This window comes from Sceloporus occidentalis, unplaced genomic scaffold, assembly GCF_023333645.1.
Source record: "Sceloporus occidentalis isolate IW3139 unplaced genomic scaffold, rSceOcc1.0.p SCAF_43, whole genome shotgun sequence".
NCBI lineage: Eukaryota > Metazoa > Chordata > Lepidosauria > Squamata > Phrynosomatidae > Sceloporus > Sceloporus occidentalis.
The window spans coordinates 5,121,522-5,139,128 of record NW_028317023.1 but is presented as its reverse complement, the minus strand read 5'-3'; the positions used below and the strand labels follow the sequence as shown (position 1 = coordinate 5,139,128).

Here is a 17,607-nt window from a genome sequence, read left to right as displayed (position 1 = left end):
TTCTAGCAAATTCAGGGCAATCTTGGCAGCTATTGTGTGCATTGACTTCTCCAGGCCTAGGCTAGCAAATTGCCCCCTTGGGCCATCATTCCTCTGAGTGTCCAGCTACTCAATGGGTCAGTTATATGGGATATCTTTGATCTTCCCAACAGGCCATTTATACTATAAAGGCTACACCAACTCAACTGTAGAGTTCTTAGATATGCCAATAATGTTTAGTGGTATGCAGCCTATTAATGACACTATCGAACCATTTTTCTTAGCTGCCCATTCTATCAGAAATAGGGAGCTCTGAAGTCCTTAAAGGTTATTTGACTTTACGTTGGCCCAGTATGATCTTCAATTAAATATTCTATCCTAAGTGCCCCTATTTAGTGGGGACCTGCTTTCTAGGAGTCCAGAATTTTTGCCAAGTGTGAGTATTTATAAATGAAATCATGTAAATGGTATGTGTAGTATTATTCTTTTAAATGTCTTACTCGCTTAAGTAGATATTAGTTGGTCAAAAAAGACTTAAATAATATCAGTAAAGCTCTGAATCCTAGCCATACCCCACCACATAAAACAAAATTCTCCATCTTCAGCTATTTTCAGTGTTGGAAGGTGTGTGTTCCATTTACAGCAGATATGTCGCTGTTTCGTTTTCTTATGGGAAATTACACAGCAATAATAGAGAAGAGGACTACTAAACCTTATGGAGTTCATTAAATCATAGATGGGCACAACATTATCCAACAACCTCATTGTGAGCAAGTGATGCTGCCAGCACTTTGGACATGTCATTTTTGGGCCCTTCTGGCTCCTTAGAAAATGTGTTGTTGGAGCTCTGGTCATGGGAGCCGCTATATATAATATATTGTATATATAATGTGTGTGTATTTTAGTGTACGAAAGGCCTGATTTAGGTGTACAAGGACTTTGCAGTAAATGTGTACCTGAGTGTTGCGGTTAGAATTCCATTCAAGCCTGGTGCTGCAGAATCACAAAAGTAATAAAGCAATGAACACACCTAAAAACCTAGTATGTAATTATAAAAAACTTTTTCCCAATGCAAAACAAACCTATACAGTGGCAGCAATTTCCCTGTATTATATTGTTGAACTGCGAAATTCAATTACCGCTGTATATGCATCTACAGTAAGGCATAGGAATGAAGCCATTCACTGTAACAGTTTTGCCTTAGAGAAACCATTGTACTATAATTAAAGCGTATTGTTTTTACTCTGAAATACACCAGAGTTGGACACATTCTCTCTTTAATATGTACTTTTCAACCTGTTCAAAATAAAAATAACTTAAGGAGAAGCTGCTCTGGAGCTGCAGTACTCAGTCCCATTTTCCGGGACTGAGTACCGTTAAACACCCATAAACCTATCTCTGAACCAGTGCTGAAGCTGACTGGTGGTAAGTACACAGCATGGACACATGTCCTGCAAGCTAAAGAGCTAGGGTGCAAGAATACATTTGCAAAGGGGACACCATGAAAATGAAAGGGACCACTTAGCTATGAACAGAGCCGGCCTTAGGTGTTCTGGCGCCCTGTGCGGAGTACTCCTCTGGTGCCCCCCCATCCCCCCAAAAAGAGAGGAAAAAAAATCTTGTCACTATCTACCCCCTCTCCCCCTTTATCACTATCTACCACCTCTGCCCCTTCTCACTGCCTTCCTCTGCCCCTTCTACCACCTCTCCCTACTTCTCATTTATCCTTACTTACCTTGTTGAGTCCTGCGGTGGGAGCGGGAGGCGTCCGTCTTCCCCTTCTGCCACGGTGCACGCTTCACAGCTGAGCGTGAAACACCGGCACTGCGACAGAGTCACGGAGAGTGAGGGGCACCGAGCGGTTGCTTAAAACTTCACGAGCGACCGCCCGGGACTTAAATTAAAACATCGGGGGGGGGTTGTTTGTTTTAACTTTATTTAACATCCTCCATGTTAAATAAAGTTTAAAAAAACTTTATTTATCATGGAGGATGTTAAATAAAGTTAAAAAAACAACAAAAAAACACCAATGTTTTAATTTAAGTCCCGGGCAGGCGCCCCTGTTGCCATGGCGCCCTGTCCGCTGCACAGGTCTCACACCCCTAAGGCCGGCCCTGGCTATGAATTAAAGTGTGTATGATGGCTGCACTATCACACTTTCACAGGTATTAGGTTCCAGTCAATTTGGCCATTATGCTTGCAGGAATGGTCAAGTTCCACCTATTTCAGCTTCATAGCAAGTTTTCCTGTCTAGCTTGCATTTGGCAAAGACCGGTCCCAGCGGGGATCAATCTTGAACTCTGCTGCTGTGTATTGGGAGTTGGGAAAGCATAGCAGCTGCAAGTAAATTGAATGAGTGATGTTTCTAAGCGAAGCTCACTTGTTTCCCTGAAAGAATGTCATCAAGGAGGTTAACACTGCTTCGCTGATGCTGTAGAAGGAAATAAAAATATCACTGCCCCTTTAGGCACAAAAGGGAGTAGTAACGCATAACAGAGATCTAGAATATCTTTTATTTATATAGCACTTCTTTACAGTACGTACATTTAAGGGGTATAACAGAACAAACCGATACATTGGGTAACGAGGGCCCTGCTAGCAAGCTTACCCTTTATACAAAAATCATTTTGTTAAGGGAAAGCATATTTTTATCAGGGGAAAGAATATGAAATCTATCGGTTACGTTAAATGGAAAATGTATTTTAGAAATCCTAAGGTGGCACCAGAAATGTACAAAAAGAGATTCAATGTTTAAAATAGAATTTTTACAGACTTCATGGGTTAAGTTCTAATTTTTTAGCCATCACCATAGAAACTAATGTAATAATTGTAAGTTTTTAGAACTCTAGAAAATAACTCCAGTTACTACAAATGTCTACAATAGATGAAAAGTATGAAGAGAGCTCTGAGGGTATACTAGATGCTGCAGAAATGTTGATGATTCAAATCCATACTAGAAAAATCTAAACTAATCTAAAATCAGTGTGGACGTTTTGATTAAACGTACGTTAGGAGAGAAAAGTAAATTGTAAACAAAACCAGATTTTGAGTGGGTGTTAAAAGTATCGAAAAAGATGACATCAATGCAGATGGCTCGATGAGATTATAGAACGTTCACTAGGTGATGTAATAAGGATGGGTACAGCTACTGACACATGTTTGTGAGTTTTATTTTGTCCCCAGCTCTCTCAAATTGTGTACCGTTGGCTGTAAGCACCCATGGTACCGATTATATTTATACTTTTGCTATTTGAACTTAGAGCTATTTATACAAAGCAGCTGGTACCTCCACGATCTCTGTCACTGTGATGAGAAAAGGATCTAATTTTTTTCGCCTGAAAAAAAAAAAAAATGTGAGAACTCGGAGGGAGGCGTGGGAGTAAAGCATTCTTCAGACCAGAGGAAATAACGGTGTGGGAGGACTGCTGCATTCTAAATCCAGCAAACCTTCTGTATACCTTCTTTTTCCAGAACACACAATTCCAAATCTATTTCACATTTTTACCTCGATAGGCTGTAGCAGTTGGGCTCCTTATTTATTTAAAGTAACAGGGCCGAAGTTGATAAATTATTGTGAAAGCGTTACAACTGATATTTTTCTAAAATAAATACAACTCAAAAAGAACAAAACATAGCATGCTTTTTTTGCAATGCTCCTGTGAAATGTACCCACGTGAAAATCCTTGCCTTCCCAAATTCCTTAAGAACAACCAGCTACTCAGTGTTTCTCAAAATTATCAATCTATTGATTTCTAGAACACCATATGTATCCAAATCCTACCCCTGGTGAATCGGGATGGCTTAATATAAGTAAGTAGTTGATGGCTGATGTGTACCTGGAATAGTTATGCTTTACTGTAGCTTACATGGCTTATGTATTTATTTTCTGGGTATCTCCATCATCAATTAGAGTCTTTTGCAGATTCCAAGAAATTGGATTTTCTATGCGACTTTTAATTATAGTTAAATTATTATGGCCATCGAGCCGATGTTAATGTTTATTGGGTAAATTAATGTTCTCATTTATTCAGGCGAATTGTACTCTCAAGGCATCTTTCCATGTGGGTCAAAAACTAGAGCTTTGTGGCATTTCTGTATGTCATTCTGCCATCAAGTGAAAAGTTCAAACTGCCACAAATCTCACACTTGGCCGTTAACGGAACAAATGTGCAGAAAAAGAGAAAATTCAAAGTCTTTAGGAGTAATGATGTGCATTCATTTGTAGGAGATGAAGGTTAAACAACTTCTGGTAGGAGTATGATTTAACCCTTTAATGGACAAGGTTATCCCCCTCTCTACTTTAATAGACAAGTAAAAATAAGATATCACATGAAGTGTTCTCATTTGATCATGTTTAATCATTAAATACAGTGTCATGCACCGTGTGAAGCTGGAGTTGTAATGTGCAGACATTTAAAAGATATTCTCTCCACTTCACACTTAATATGATATCACCTTGCTGGGAAAACCCTTTTTAATGTAGGAGACAGTTCTATCTATGTACTGTGATGTCACAGTATGCCCATCTGATATCACAATACTATATAATACTATATAATACTATACAATCTGCTGTTGGGTGATCCAGCTTAGACACTATTCAAATAAGGTTATGGGGTGGCACATTTTTCTGGAGATGATTGCTTGTCACAACGACCCAGAAACACCCCAAAAGAGTATAACATTGCAAATATTAAGATGTAATCATATGACTACGATGGAGACATCTTTGGTGGGATTTGTTTTATTTGTATGTATTGTAGAATAATTGCTAGAACATAGTAGTTGATTGTTTTACTTTGAAAGAAATGGAATTCCTTCTCATTGTATTTAAGAAAAATAAAAACCATTCTCTTGATTGATTAAACACATGGGGATAACTAAGCACATCACAACACTGGCTAACCTGATCCATGCCTTCCAAGTATCTTGGCTTTTGTGGGACAGTACCAATTTTCAGCGACTATGCCGTGTAGCTGCCCCACTGGCATGCTTTTTGCAAGCAGTTGGGATCATGGGCCGAGTGGGGTATCCTCTGATCTGCCCTGAATGACCTGCACGTAGCTACCTCACAATTCTCTGTAGCTAAATGACTAAAGCTGGCTCATCGGGTAAGGTGGGCAGGTGGCTCTGGGCCTGCCCATTCTCTTCGTTAGCCCCGCCTTCTCCCTTCTCTAGTCACGCCCATAACTGAGGCTAATCAGACCTTTTAAGTACTGGTACCAAATAAAAATAAGCACACAGTTCTAAATTAGGCATCTCTTACGTTTCATCATTTTGGGTTTTGTGTGGCTCTCGCTTTTTGGTTGTGGCTAGTACAATTCCCAAAATCGACACCTCTGAGTATTGTGCACTTAAAGGAAGGTGTTTTTTTTTGTTTGTTTGTTTTTGACTTTTTGCCACTGAGCATTACTATAAACCGGGGGTGGGGGACAGTCAACATAAGGTTTTGCAAGGAAATGAGAAACTAGATCTGTTGGGCCAAATGGCCATCTTACCATGTGCAGCGGGATCTGGACATCACTTATTGTACTCTTGATATGCCATCTGTCATTTTATTTTTAAGTATTTCACTGCTCAGTCTAAATAAACCTGAAAGGAGATTAAAAATCCATTTCAAACTGTATCACCCACAGGCTGGTAAAACGTGGAAATAAAATGCAGTCTGTTTTATTGTTAAGTAATGGTGTTCTTTTCTTCTGGGACCTCGTTAAAGGTTTTACATGTTGGGGATGGCCAGTTGCTCGCATTCTAATAACAGTTAAGCAGTTGCAGTCAGTTGAGAAAAAACATTTTATACATTTATGTTAAAAGATATTCAACGGTCACTGGGCTTTATTCATTAAGGGGAGAGTTGCCGATAGTTGGGTCTCCAACTCCCTCATTCACCGTTCGTTATAATGGGCCAACACTGGCTGGTTTCTCAAAAAAAAAAAAAAAAGCCTGAGCTGGTCCCACATAATGGATAAGTTAAAGGGTGAAGAAATCCCACTGACTTAACTACACATTATACAGACCCAGCCAAGCTTATCCTATAGCAGAAGCTCACTTTATAATGTATAGTGATATCAAAGAGCTGAAACACAACTCTCCTGGCTACTCTCGCCTCAGTGTCCAGACCCAATTGTGTTTTGTTCCATTATTTCAGAAAATGGCAAATTATTATTATTTTTTTTTTTATTTTGGCAAACAAGTTATTGAACTTTGCTACTTATGGAAACGTTATACCTTGCTCACAAAACACAACTGATTTCTGCAAAACGATGTCCATGTAGGGTTTTTAAATTTGTTGTGTTCTTGCCAGCGCAGTAGCACTCAGTGTAGCCAGGTTTTAAGCTTTTCATCTCTGTAGTTATATTTTGTTACCAAGGTAAGGTCTAGAGAGATATATCTAAACAAGCTTAACCAGAGACAGATCACAATTTAAATAACAATGTGATTTTGTATCTTAAAGGTAATTACAGCGAGAAGGTTGCTAATATGTATTGAATGTATGAATCGTGAAATGTTCACAACTGAATTAATTTAGTTTTTAGTTGAGAATGAAAAGATTCTTCAAGTGATGAAACTAAGTATGTGATGTTACCAGCACAATGGACCTGCTGCTAACTAGCTGTAATTAAAAAAAATAAAAATAAAACTGTGGCCCACCCTGGTCCAGTAAAATATCTTCCTCTCTCCAGCTTTTTTGGGGCTCCTTCAATTATTATTTCATCTATTTCTTATGACTTCTTAGCTTTTGTAGGGTACAAGTGTATTTGATCTGTAGGTTATTGTTTTTCAGTTTATTACATAAATGGTTAAACTACATGAAGAAAGAAAATACTGGATATCCAGTTGTGCTAGTTTTGTTCCCCAGTCTTTCTTATTCCTGTCTCTTGAGCTAGTTTTGCTGCAACAAGTGCTTGTAGTGTTGGCTAGTTTGAGACCACCATCCAAAAACTGTCAGGTAGCCTTGAATAAAGTCTATAGTCTACACACAGTACCTGCACCAGTTACAATACATTGTAGGGAACTTAATAAAACCCTAACATTTCCTCAGCTTTTTATAATTTAAAATTGAGCAGTTTTGTTTCTTAACTCCAATTTTCTAGAAGAAATGAACTAAAAATGGAACTTTCATAAGCCCCATACTCAAAAAAAAAAAAAAAAAGTCAAGATAATTATGATTGTACTCTCTCTTTAAGAATTACAGCAGCTCCTATTACAAGCATACATTTCTTTCTTAGATAGTTGAAAGAAGCTGTTTCCATGGAGACTGAACATTGGTATAAAATTAAGTTGCCTTTTTCTGAGAGAGATGTTTTGTGGTGATATTTTTTCAGCATAAAATTAAATATTAGTTAAATTTAAAACACCATTCCAAATTGTATTGTTTCATCATTAATACCATAGAGCAGATATTACAGAACTATTTGTTTTCATCAAATCTAATGAAATAACATTCTTACAGTTGTATAATTAAGCCAGTGTTTTTCAAGGATCCGTCTTTTTCCAATATTACTTCATATATTATACACAGCACAGATCCCCAAGGGCACGCTAAGGCGGGCGCACTGCACCCAAGCGCTTGCTTAGCAAGGGTGCACTCCAGGCCCCGCACCCCCCCAAGGGGACCCACTTTAATGAGGAAGAGCAAATGCTTTATCCGATGTCACATCCAACGCCTCTGATAAACCTACAAACCTCCTACACCAGACCACAAGGGAATAGAGCCCACTCAGGAAAACAGGAGGCAAGCTGGGGGGGGGGGGATTATAGGTGCTGTTGGGGACAAAAAAGGTAGGGGCTGGGCGTGAACATGGCAGGGGCTGGGGATAATATGCACTAATATGGAAGTTGTGTAGGTCAGGTCTGCACATTGGATCAGTGTGTGGTGCTCTTGCCATCAGACCACCTGGTATTTGCTCAATGTACCAGATGGCCTGTCCGGGCCTGTATGTCTTTATAGAAGAACTTAAGCAAAAGAGTGGAGCTTCAGAGCTTCTTTTTCTCTGTCCGGAGGAGAAGGTGTGCCCAGAGGCTCCGCTCTTTTGCCAAAGTGCACTGGGAAGTCAGTCTAATGAAGACTGAGAAAGATGAGCAAATATTTCTGCATTATTCTGGCCTCTCAGTGCACTTCCACAAAAAGCCAGAGGAACAGGTAAATTAGCTCCTGGTATTGGAGATGTACTGCAAGCAAGATGGAGAAACACTGGGGATTGGCGAATATGAAGGAAAAGGCAGGAATAATCTAGCCACAACTTCACTGGCTATATATTTTTTTTTCTGATCAAAGTGACCGTATCCTATTGATTGACGGAAGAGTTCCCACACCTCCCAGCATCTGCAGTGGTCAAAGAGGGATACCTAGGGGTGGCTAGGATCTGGGGCTTTATCAAGACTTTGTAGTAAAACTTACTTCAGAGACTTCAAGAGAGGATATAGAGAGGATATAGAGATTTGGGTCTTAAACAAGGACTGCGGTTCCTGAACAGGGACATATGAGCGGTATAAGTTTCACAATATGTTATGATAAACTATTCTGTTTATACGTTTGGAAGTACTATAGTTGTACTTTCATAAGGTATACCCAACTCTGTAATTGTTAGTAATGCATATTAAATGTTCAGGGCTCGTGTGTAATACTTGGACTAATGAAGGGTAGAAATCTCTCACACAAATCATATGGTTTTTGAGGGGCACGTGTTTTAGTGTGGGTATGGTTTTAAACGGGTATCCATGCCTCTTCTACTGCCTCCAGTAAACCTGTAATAAGGGAATGGTGGTCCAACGCACCCGAGGCAGTCCTTGGGAACTGGCATTCACCCTCCTAAAGCCAGAATTCTTCTGCAATCACACAAGACTTCAATTATGAATGGATGCCTCACGTTCACAATGAATGTGATGTTCTATTCATCCATTATTAGTGCTGCTGATCAATAAGCAGTATCAGAAAAGTAAAATGAAAATGGGCAGCAGCAGGCTGGATCGCTGCAAACGATAGTTCAGGTGCAATGCAGTCCTTGGAGCCGCCATTCATGTTCCCCCACATCAGAAGTCTTGCGTGATGATGTGATTGTACTAGACTTCCTTTATGAATGGACACTTCACATTCACAGTGAACGTGATGCCCGTTTATCTGTTATGATTGCTACTAATTTAAAAAACTATGAAAGTTAAAATACAAAAAAAAGCATGCCTAATTGCCTATAGTTGGATCAGCTGGCTGGCACACTGGAAAACCTGTCTGATCCAGGTCATTTGAGCAGCGCCCCTCCTCACCTGTTGTTTCTGTAAGTCAAATTGGATGCTGCAGCTAATATATTTTTATTTTATTTTATATTTTCAGACTTTCCAGCAATCGCAATCATCTTTACAACATAAATCTAAGAAGAGGAACAAAGGTAAATAAATAAAAGCAACAAGGAACATTTAGCTGGTACAATTTGTATGGCAGGTTTGTGAGCTGATTAACAGCTTGGAGTGCTAATATTTTTAATGCCATCACATTTCATGCTGGAAGTATTATTAAATGCTATGCAGTTACCTCCCTGCATACTCTGCGCATCACTAATCCACCTCCCCAGACATAGTATTTTAATCAAGGAGATTACATTATTTTCAAACAATCGTTAACACCTTGATGACCAAGAAGCGGTTTTGCATCTACTCATGCTCGCTCAACATTCTCAGCTTGTTTTGTGTGCCGTTGTGAATACAGTGCATGTTTAGTAATGTTTCATCCTCAGGTCTCATTGCAATATTTGAACAAATATCTTATCCGGTACACAGTTGTTTGACTTCAGTCAGCAGCCTATCATTAATTTAATGAATGTTCCCTTGACCCACAATAATGACAGGTTGCATTATGATGTGGATATATTCTTAGCTGGTCCTGAATATACTCATAGTCTTTCTCAAGTGAAATAAGTGTTATGTAAGATAAATACAGCTGTGCATACATGCACACATTAAAAAATGTTGGTAAATATGGTCACATGACACGAAGAGGCATTTGGGCACCAGATCTTGTAACAGTTTTTGCTAGAGAAGGGTAACAACCTTCTGCTGTATAAGATATTGTATAAGATATTGTGTACCAATAATACCTTACGCTTACACACATACATCCACACCTACTTCACCACCATGTGCACACACTCTCGCTCCAACACAATGCATACTCATCTCTCTAACCTTGCGCAAAGTCCTATCTACAGTCCAGCTCTGTGCTGTGCTCCCACCTTAGTGACCCCCTGATTAAATCAGGCACTTGCATCAGATATCTGCTGTGGCAAACTGCAGCATTGCCTTGGAAATTGTAGGATGTTCAGTAGCAGGGTGGCATTATTAGAATGCGACAGCTCCATTTATCCCACAGTTTTTTCAAGAACTTTATCAAGGTCGCTGCCACTAATAAGCTATACAAAAAAAATAATCAAAGTCGCATGTGACTAGACTCTTGAGGTTTAACGCCTTCTACCCGTAACCCCTGCACAGTGAAGTGATTAATACTCCAGTCTGACTACTGAAGTTGGCCAACCCCTGGTGAAAAATGTAGACATGTTTTGTTCTATTAACACATGCCAGGGGACACCATCTTTTATCCTGATTCACAGACACATCCAGTGGTATTTTTTGTGTGGATTTTATTGGGGCTTTTTGGAAAATATGGGTAAATGAAGGAGCCATTGAAAAAAAAAAATTATGTAGATTTTTAGTGGCAATTTGTGTTTCATCTTGATGTACAAATGGACACACAAATCTCCAGTCAAGCACAAAATACTGATGATTTTTTTCATATAGTAAATTAATTTTTCCAGAAAAGCACTAAATGCTGTATATCTACATTTTCTTTTCCCCAACGTGATGACTATGTGGCTGTGCCACTGATACATTTGTGTGAATGTAGCTGTCTGGATGTCTGCATGGTGAATATCTATGGTCTCTTGAGTTCTGCAGCACATTTTTTAAATCTTGCATGTTTAATGCTAGATTATTGGATGAGGCATACCTACTTAAAATGAATAATACACTCCACTGTTTTCTGCTTCCCCAAGGACCAGTTCCTGGCAAGAGTAAAAGGCGCATATCATGCAAGGACTTGGGTCGTGGTGATTGTGAGGGATGGCTTTGGAAAAAGAAAGATGCAAAGAGCTACTTCTCTCAAAAGTGGAAAAAATATTGGTTTGTTCTGAAGGACACGTCTCTCTATTGGTATACAAATGAGGAGGTAAGAATTGACTATACAATATAAAGTGTGTGGAAAATGTACATTTACCTTTTATACTTTAACTTTAGTTAAAGGGACAGTCTAATTTCCCTGACACCCCTGCTATTGACAAATGCATATTTACACTACTCTGTATGTACTTTAATAAAGATTCTTCCAACACACAAAAAAGCAATTATCTGACACAGAGGTTACAGCCATGCTTCAAAAACTGCCCCAGAGACGCACAGATTTTCGAGAGTAAATGGTGCCCCTGCCTATCATGCGTTTTTCTCCTTTAACCACAATTATTTAGCTTTGCACCCCATGTTATTGAAGACTAAAACTGTTCTGACTGTATATCAAGTTTAGGGGATATATGGCCATACTATGCCGAGGTTCCAAGCTTTTGCACATACATAGAAGCTGTGTTTTTGAAGTACAGCAATGTCATCTAAAAACCAATATTACATATGTAACAAATAGTGATTATATGATGTTGGCCTATATGTCCTAAGTCAAGTCTGCATTGATTTCTAGAGAGCTCAGGTTTCTTACACTTGGAATACACAACTTTAGTTTGCATGTGGCTTGCTGGTATCGCCATTAGTAAGAGACCTCACTGGTGAATATTATGAGGTCAATATAATCATACAGACTCTTCTTGGTTCAATGCAGCCCTTAGTAAATTTTCACCAGTGTGTAGATAGGGATGGTAAAAAACTGAGAGCAGTGGAGCTGTTAACTATACTATTCTATTCCCATTATTCCCTACCAGATGCTGTATTAAACAGTTTGAGAGCTACTCCATTCAGGTTCTTCCAAGACAACACCACATTTTTTTTTTAAATTTTGTATCTAATAATTTATTTTTATAAAGAAACGTATATCATAATATACCGTATACTCGATTATAAGACGACCCCCAAAATTTGAATATTAATTTAGGAAAAAAAGAAAAAGCCTGAGTATAAGACTATGCTATAGGAAAAAAGTTTTACTAGTAAATATTCATGTAAACTGTTTTTTTCATATTTAAAAAAAGCTAGGATTGAGAAAAAAATTTTTATTTCCTTTTATTTGCCAACCTGCCCCCCAGTTATGCACATCTGCCCCAGGCTTGCCAACCTGCCCCCAGAAATGCCTTATACCCCCCATCTGCCACTCTGCCTCCCTTTTTTCCCTAATACCCTCCTTTATGCTACTGTGTCCCATGATATGCCTTTTAACCCCCTATATGCCACTCTGCCTCCAGAAAAACCTTATACCGCTATATGTCACTCTGGCATATAGGGGGTTAAAAGGCTTATCGTGGGGAAGAGTGGCATATAGGGGGGTATAAAGAATTGCTGAAGGCAGAGTGGCATATAGGGGGTTAAAAGGCATATCATGAGGCAGAAAAGCCTTATGCCACCCTATATAACACCCCCCCGACTTACCAGTGCTTCTGACTCCCTGGTGTCTAGTGGGGGCAGCGGGTGGAGGCTAGCGTTAGTTCCGGCGGGGCTTCTATGACTGAGCACCGGGAGGTCAAGGACTCCGGTGCTCAGTCATAGAAGCCTCGGTGGAAGTGCCAGCAGCAGCGGGGGTTTTCTGCGTCCATCGTGCCGACGTTCACCGGCTGCCAGAGAGGAGAATTCCCTGCAGCGCTGTGGGGAATTCTCCTCTCTGGCAGCCGGGGGAGGTCTGCGCAATGGACGCAGAAAACCCCCGCTGCTGCCGGCACTCGGTGATAGAAGCCCCGGTTACCAGACAGTAGGATCCAGGTCCCCTGCAGTGCTGCGGGGGTTCTGGTTCTTAGTCTTGTAGTCAGACCTCTATTTGATTAGAAGACTACCTCGATTATAAGACATTTGCTCTGAAAAAACCTTGTCTTATAATTGAGCAAATACGGTAATTACATTTAGAACATGGTACTACTGGACATTACAGTCTTATGAATATATATTTGTGAATATAACCATATAATGTACTGTGTGTTTTGGCAGAGTTTGACAACACACATTCGCTTGCAATTTAGTAACATGATGGGAGAGTTAAATGATCCAAAAAGCAAATTTGTCATAAGCACAATGAAAACAGTACTAGCTATAGGCTAATTATTGGATTGGATTGGTATCTATGATTGGTATACCTTTTGGCGTTTGACCTTAGTTTGGTATAGTACTCCTCCAGTTACCCAACCTGTATAATTTAATGATACAAGATTGACATGTTAATGGTAGATAACTATAGGTTTTTGTGCTTCATCTTTTAAACCCACTTAAAAATCATTGTCCTAGAAAGCAATGATTAATGAGTTAAAAATTATGTAAGACTTTGTAATCCATTATGCACACGAGAAGAATGCTTCCATGTGTAAATAGATCTTTTTTGCATTTTATACTTTTTTTAGTTGGCTGCAAGGATAAATGGGAAGTCTGAATGTTTTAAGTCAAGGTTGTACCATATATATTACACAACCGAATAGCCCATTATTGGGAGATAGTGGCCCAGCATACGTGTCTGTAGACTTGTGGTGCTAGACACCTAGTGGCTGCCAAATAAAACCACACCAACAATACCTTCTTGCAGGTTCTAAGAATCTTCAAATGAGAGCAGTCCAAGTAACCTCTCACTTACCAAACGCCCTCAACTCCCAATGTAGTCGTTGACACAGTATTTTAATTTGTAACATTACTGTTTGTTTCATTGCATTATGATAATACGTGGAACACGGACTTCATAAAATCTAATCCTCCTGCAGTTTTAATGGTCTCAATGGTCCAGAAATAAAATACCTCATAGTAAAACTGATTCATCAAACTTAATTTGAAATGTAAGCTTTGCGGTTTAGAGCAATACTGTTTATTAAAATGAGATGTTCAAATGAGACAAGCTCAGCAGAATAAGTACAGAATGTATTAAGACAACACACTTCAGTGACGTGTAAAGCTGGTCAGCGAAGGAGGAAGGGAGGACAGAGGATTGGGAGGCAAGAGAACTATGTTTTAAACTTTTAGACAAGGGAACATATAAAGACTATAAAGGATGAAGGGAAAGCAGCTAGATACAAGCAGATTTTAGATAAAATATTGGTGGTGTGTTCCAAGAAATCTTGATGATAAAAAGTAGATCATCGTCACAGATCACGTGGTGGTGTGACTTTTAAGTTTACGAGGTATTAATATACTCTGGGAAATGCTCCACATTCTACTTCTTAAGGGAGGCAGAAGGTGGTGGATCTGGGTTGGGGAATTAACTAAATCATGTAAAACGTCCCATCTTCCTTCAACTTGTCTTCGTCTCGTGGTTTAGTGTATACGTTTTTTTATGTAGATTTGTTTGAACTACGCTTTCATGCCCAGTAAACATCACAGAACAGCATGATGTTTGCTTTGATTACAGCATGTACATGTAATTTTTTTTTTTTTATATAGATGCACCTTTTCAGACCTGTTCTGAAATTCATTTTGATTTTTACATATTTTCGAAAATTACCATCCTAGGCAAAGTGCTGTCATCCAATGTTTTGGTTTTTGTTTGCATAAAGAGTGCTTAAAAAGATAATCACTGTCTACAAGAGTACTTTGGTAAATTAGCAAGTATTGGCTGTTTCTTTATATAATTACACTTAAGCAAATTTTATGAGTAGCCTGCAAACAATTGTTTTGTTCTTATGGAATATACAATTGATTCTCAAACTGTGGTCTGCAACCCCCTAGTGGTTGCATTTCAAATTGGAACAAAGCAGGAGTGCGAGGATATTTCGTTTAGGCTCACATTTTGGCAACTGTGTGTTGGTGACATAGCAACAGATTGTGGAACCTGTCGTTTGGGATTCTGACACACATTTCTTTTAAGAGACAAGTAGTGAGAAGCTTTCTGTCCGGTGACAAACCCAGAGACAAAAACTGAGAAAGGATTGGAAAGAGATATGAATAAATCCAATATAGACATGCAGAAAGATGTAGAAACAGACACACAAACAAGTGTACTTACTAAAGGGCTAGTGAGTTTGGAGTCACGGCAAGTTTGCAGTAGCACAGCCACCGAAATTAGATTCACTACTACCTCCTTGCAGTTATACTCAACTGGCAGTGACCTAAATCTACATCAATTCGATGGTACCCTTGCGTTAAACATAAAAAATAAATAAAATAGACCAACTTTAACCAAAGAGGTCAACAAGTGCCCCTCTCTTCTGCCACATGTGTACAGCAGGCCTGGACTAGTAATTTTGCTCTGGGTGATGCATGACACCTACCTCATGCCTCAACCCTTGGAGTCGCATGGAGAGCTTTAATCCATTTACAGCAATGTAACAATAATTCTTATTGTCTTGGCGTCTTCATCTTTGACTCATGAAAAGCGCATCTATCCTGTCCCACGGTAATAAGGTAAAAATATCTAATGCCTTAAAGTAAATATAAATTAGGATAAATGATGAACACAGGTGGATTTTAGTTATTTTGATTGATTTACTCCATTTCCGAGCATTGGGGGTTTTGTGTGAGCAGTGAAACAACTATTAGCCTTCAAAATATAAATACATTGCTGAACTATATTTCTATAGTACATTGTTGCAAAATATGATGTTATATGAATCGGTAAATAATAATTATAGATTATTTTCGGTAAAATATGCTCACAGAGAACTGTTACTTTTTTTTCTTGCAGGAAGAAAAGGCAGAAGGTTTTATTAGTCTACCTGAATTTAAAATTGATCGAGCCAGTGAATGCCGCAAGAAATTGTGAGTAATCAATTTGTTTATGTTTTGAATGTAAAGTTGCATTAGGGAGGTATAATCTCAAAATGTGAGTTTTATTTAACCATTTCATGCGCACTTGGCCAACACTTTGAAAGCCTTTTGCCATCATAGAACATTGTGCCGTTTTATCATCAACAATGTTAATTACCACGTTGAAAAAACATGAAACTAAAAAAAATACACTTAATCCTTGTTAGATAACATTTGTAAGATAATTTATTTTATAATAATTCCAGTATTCTTTTTTGAAGGTTGTTTTAATGCACTTATATTTTCCATCTCCCTTGTTTTCCTTTTACTAGTGCATTTAAAGCTTGCCATCCGAAGATCAAAAGCTTTTATTTTGCTGCTGACAATTTAGATGATATGAACAGGTAAAAAAAATGTCTGCTTTGTTTCTTGGGTTTTTTTTTTTTTTTTACTTTTATATAATTAGCTTAATGTAATATACCTCCTATTAAAAGTTGTTCCATTATTCCATTTTATTTTCAAATAAATTTCTGCAAAACACAATTTCTAAGGAACGATTGTGTTGTATTGGAATATAGGTAGCAGTAATGTTTGTTGATTAGCTGGAAAGCTTTTCCAATTCTTTGTCTAGAGAATAAAACATTGACTCAGAAACCTAGCAATCAACGGTGATACCTGGAACCTCTGGGGCAAAAATAGACAGTAACCCAGGTATGTTCTTGCAGCATACAGTCTAAACAATGGGGGGGTAGTTTAATTATGACATATATAGGAAAAATAAAAGATTTTGATCTTGTCTATAACCAAATTTGAATATTTATTAAATGCTGGCTTTTGTAGAACATAAATCATGGCAAATATATTCACTGTGAGACACCACGTAGGTTGAGAATTATGATGCAGACAAAGGGCTCCTAATAGGAATCTTGATTTTGCCCTAAGTGAATACTCTAAGAAGAAAGTTAAAGCGGAAGAAAAACTTGTTTATCTGAATGTAACATTAAATGTCGCATAGCCTATAATGTACATTAGGATTGACACTTTTATTTAACGTGTTGCAAACAGGGCTCTTTTTTTATACGGTTATGGCCTAACAAAGCTGATTATGTGTAATGCATTCCATATTTGTTCTCTTTTGCAATTGAATTGAAACTTTGCGAATAATGCTGAAAAGGGCATATGGTGATTCCTATAAATATAGTATAGTGTAGCTGTGTGAAGTCTTTTCACCAAAGAGTTTCAGCTCTTTAACTTTACAATACATTTTGAAGACCCATAAAGAGCCTTGCATGAAGCGTTTGTGTGGCTTTAGCCTATACCTAATTAGGTACGTTTTCTTCAAAGCCGTCCTACACATTGAATTATACATTATGCAGGGCCAGCTCAGTCCAACACGCTGGCGAAACTTGGCAGTGTCAGTCCTTGATAATGTACCCCTTCCCATTCCCTGCTTAAACAGTGTTGAAAATAGTGTCCTTGGCATTATATACTCCTATGTACCAGTAGCCCCAAGAGTTTGAAGGTCTCATTGCATCCTCTATTGACTTAAATTGGCCCAGCAGGGGGATGCAAGGTGAAATATGCAAGCTTCTACTCGCAAGCGATGCAACTTAACACTCAATATACGCAAGTATGCAAAAGGCAGTTGGCTTAACTTAAGGTTGTAACATATACAGTGAATTTTGAAGTTGGGAAATGAGTCTATAAAACTAT

General features: G+C 38.5%; 1 protein-coding gene across 2 annotated transcripts in view; it reads left to right on the top strand.

The window, feature by feature from the left end:
- The window catches only part of LOC149289752 (connector enhancer of kinase suppressor of ras 2-like), a 141,449-nt gene that overhangs the window by 98,689 nt on the left and 25,153 nt on the right, over positions 1-17,607 (top strand). For both annotated transcript variants that reach the window (XM_089490196.1, XM_089490195.1), the window contains exons 14-17: positions 9,311-9,365; positions 11,022-11,194; positions 15,833-15,906; positions 16,227-16,298. In XM_089490196.1, the coding sequence (XP_089346322.1) occupies positions 9,311-9,365; positions 11,022-11,194; positions 15,833-15,906; positions 16,227-16,298 (374 nt within the window). The remainder of the gene's footprint in view (positions 1-9,310; positions 9,366-11,021; positions 11,195-15,832; positions 15,907-16,226; positions 16,299-17,607) is intronic.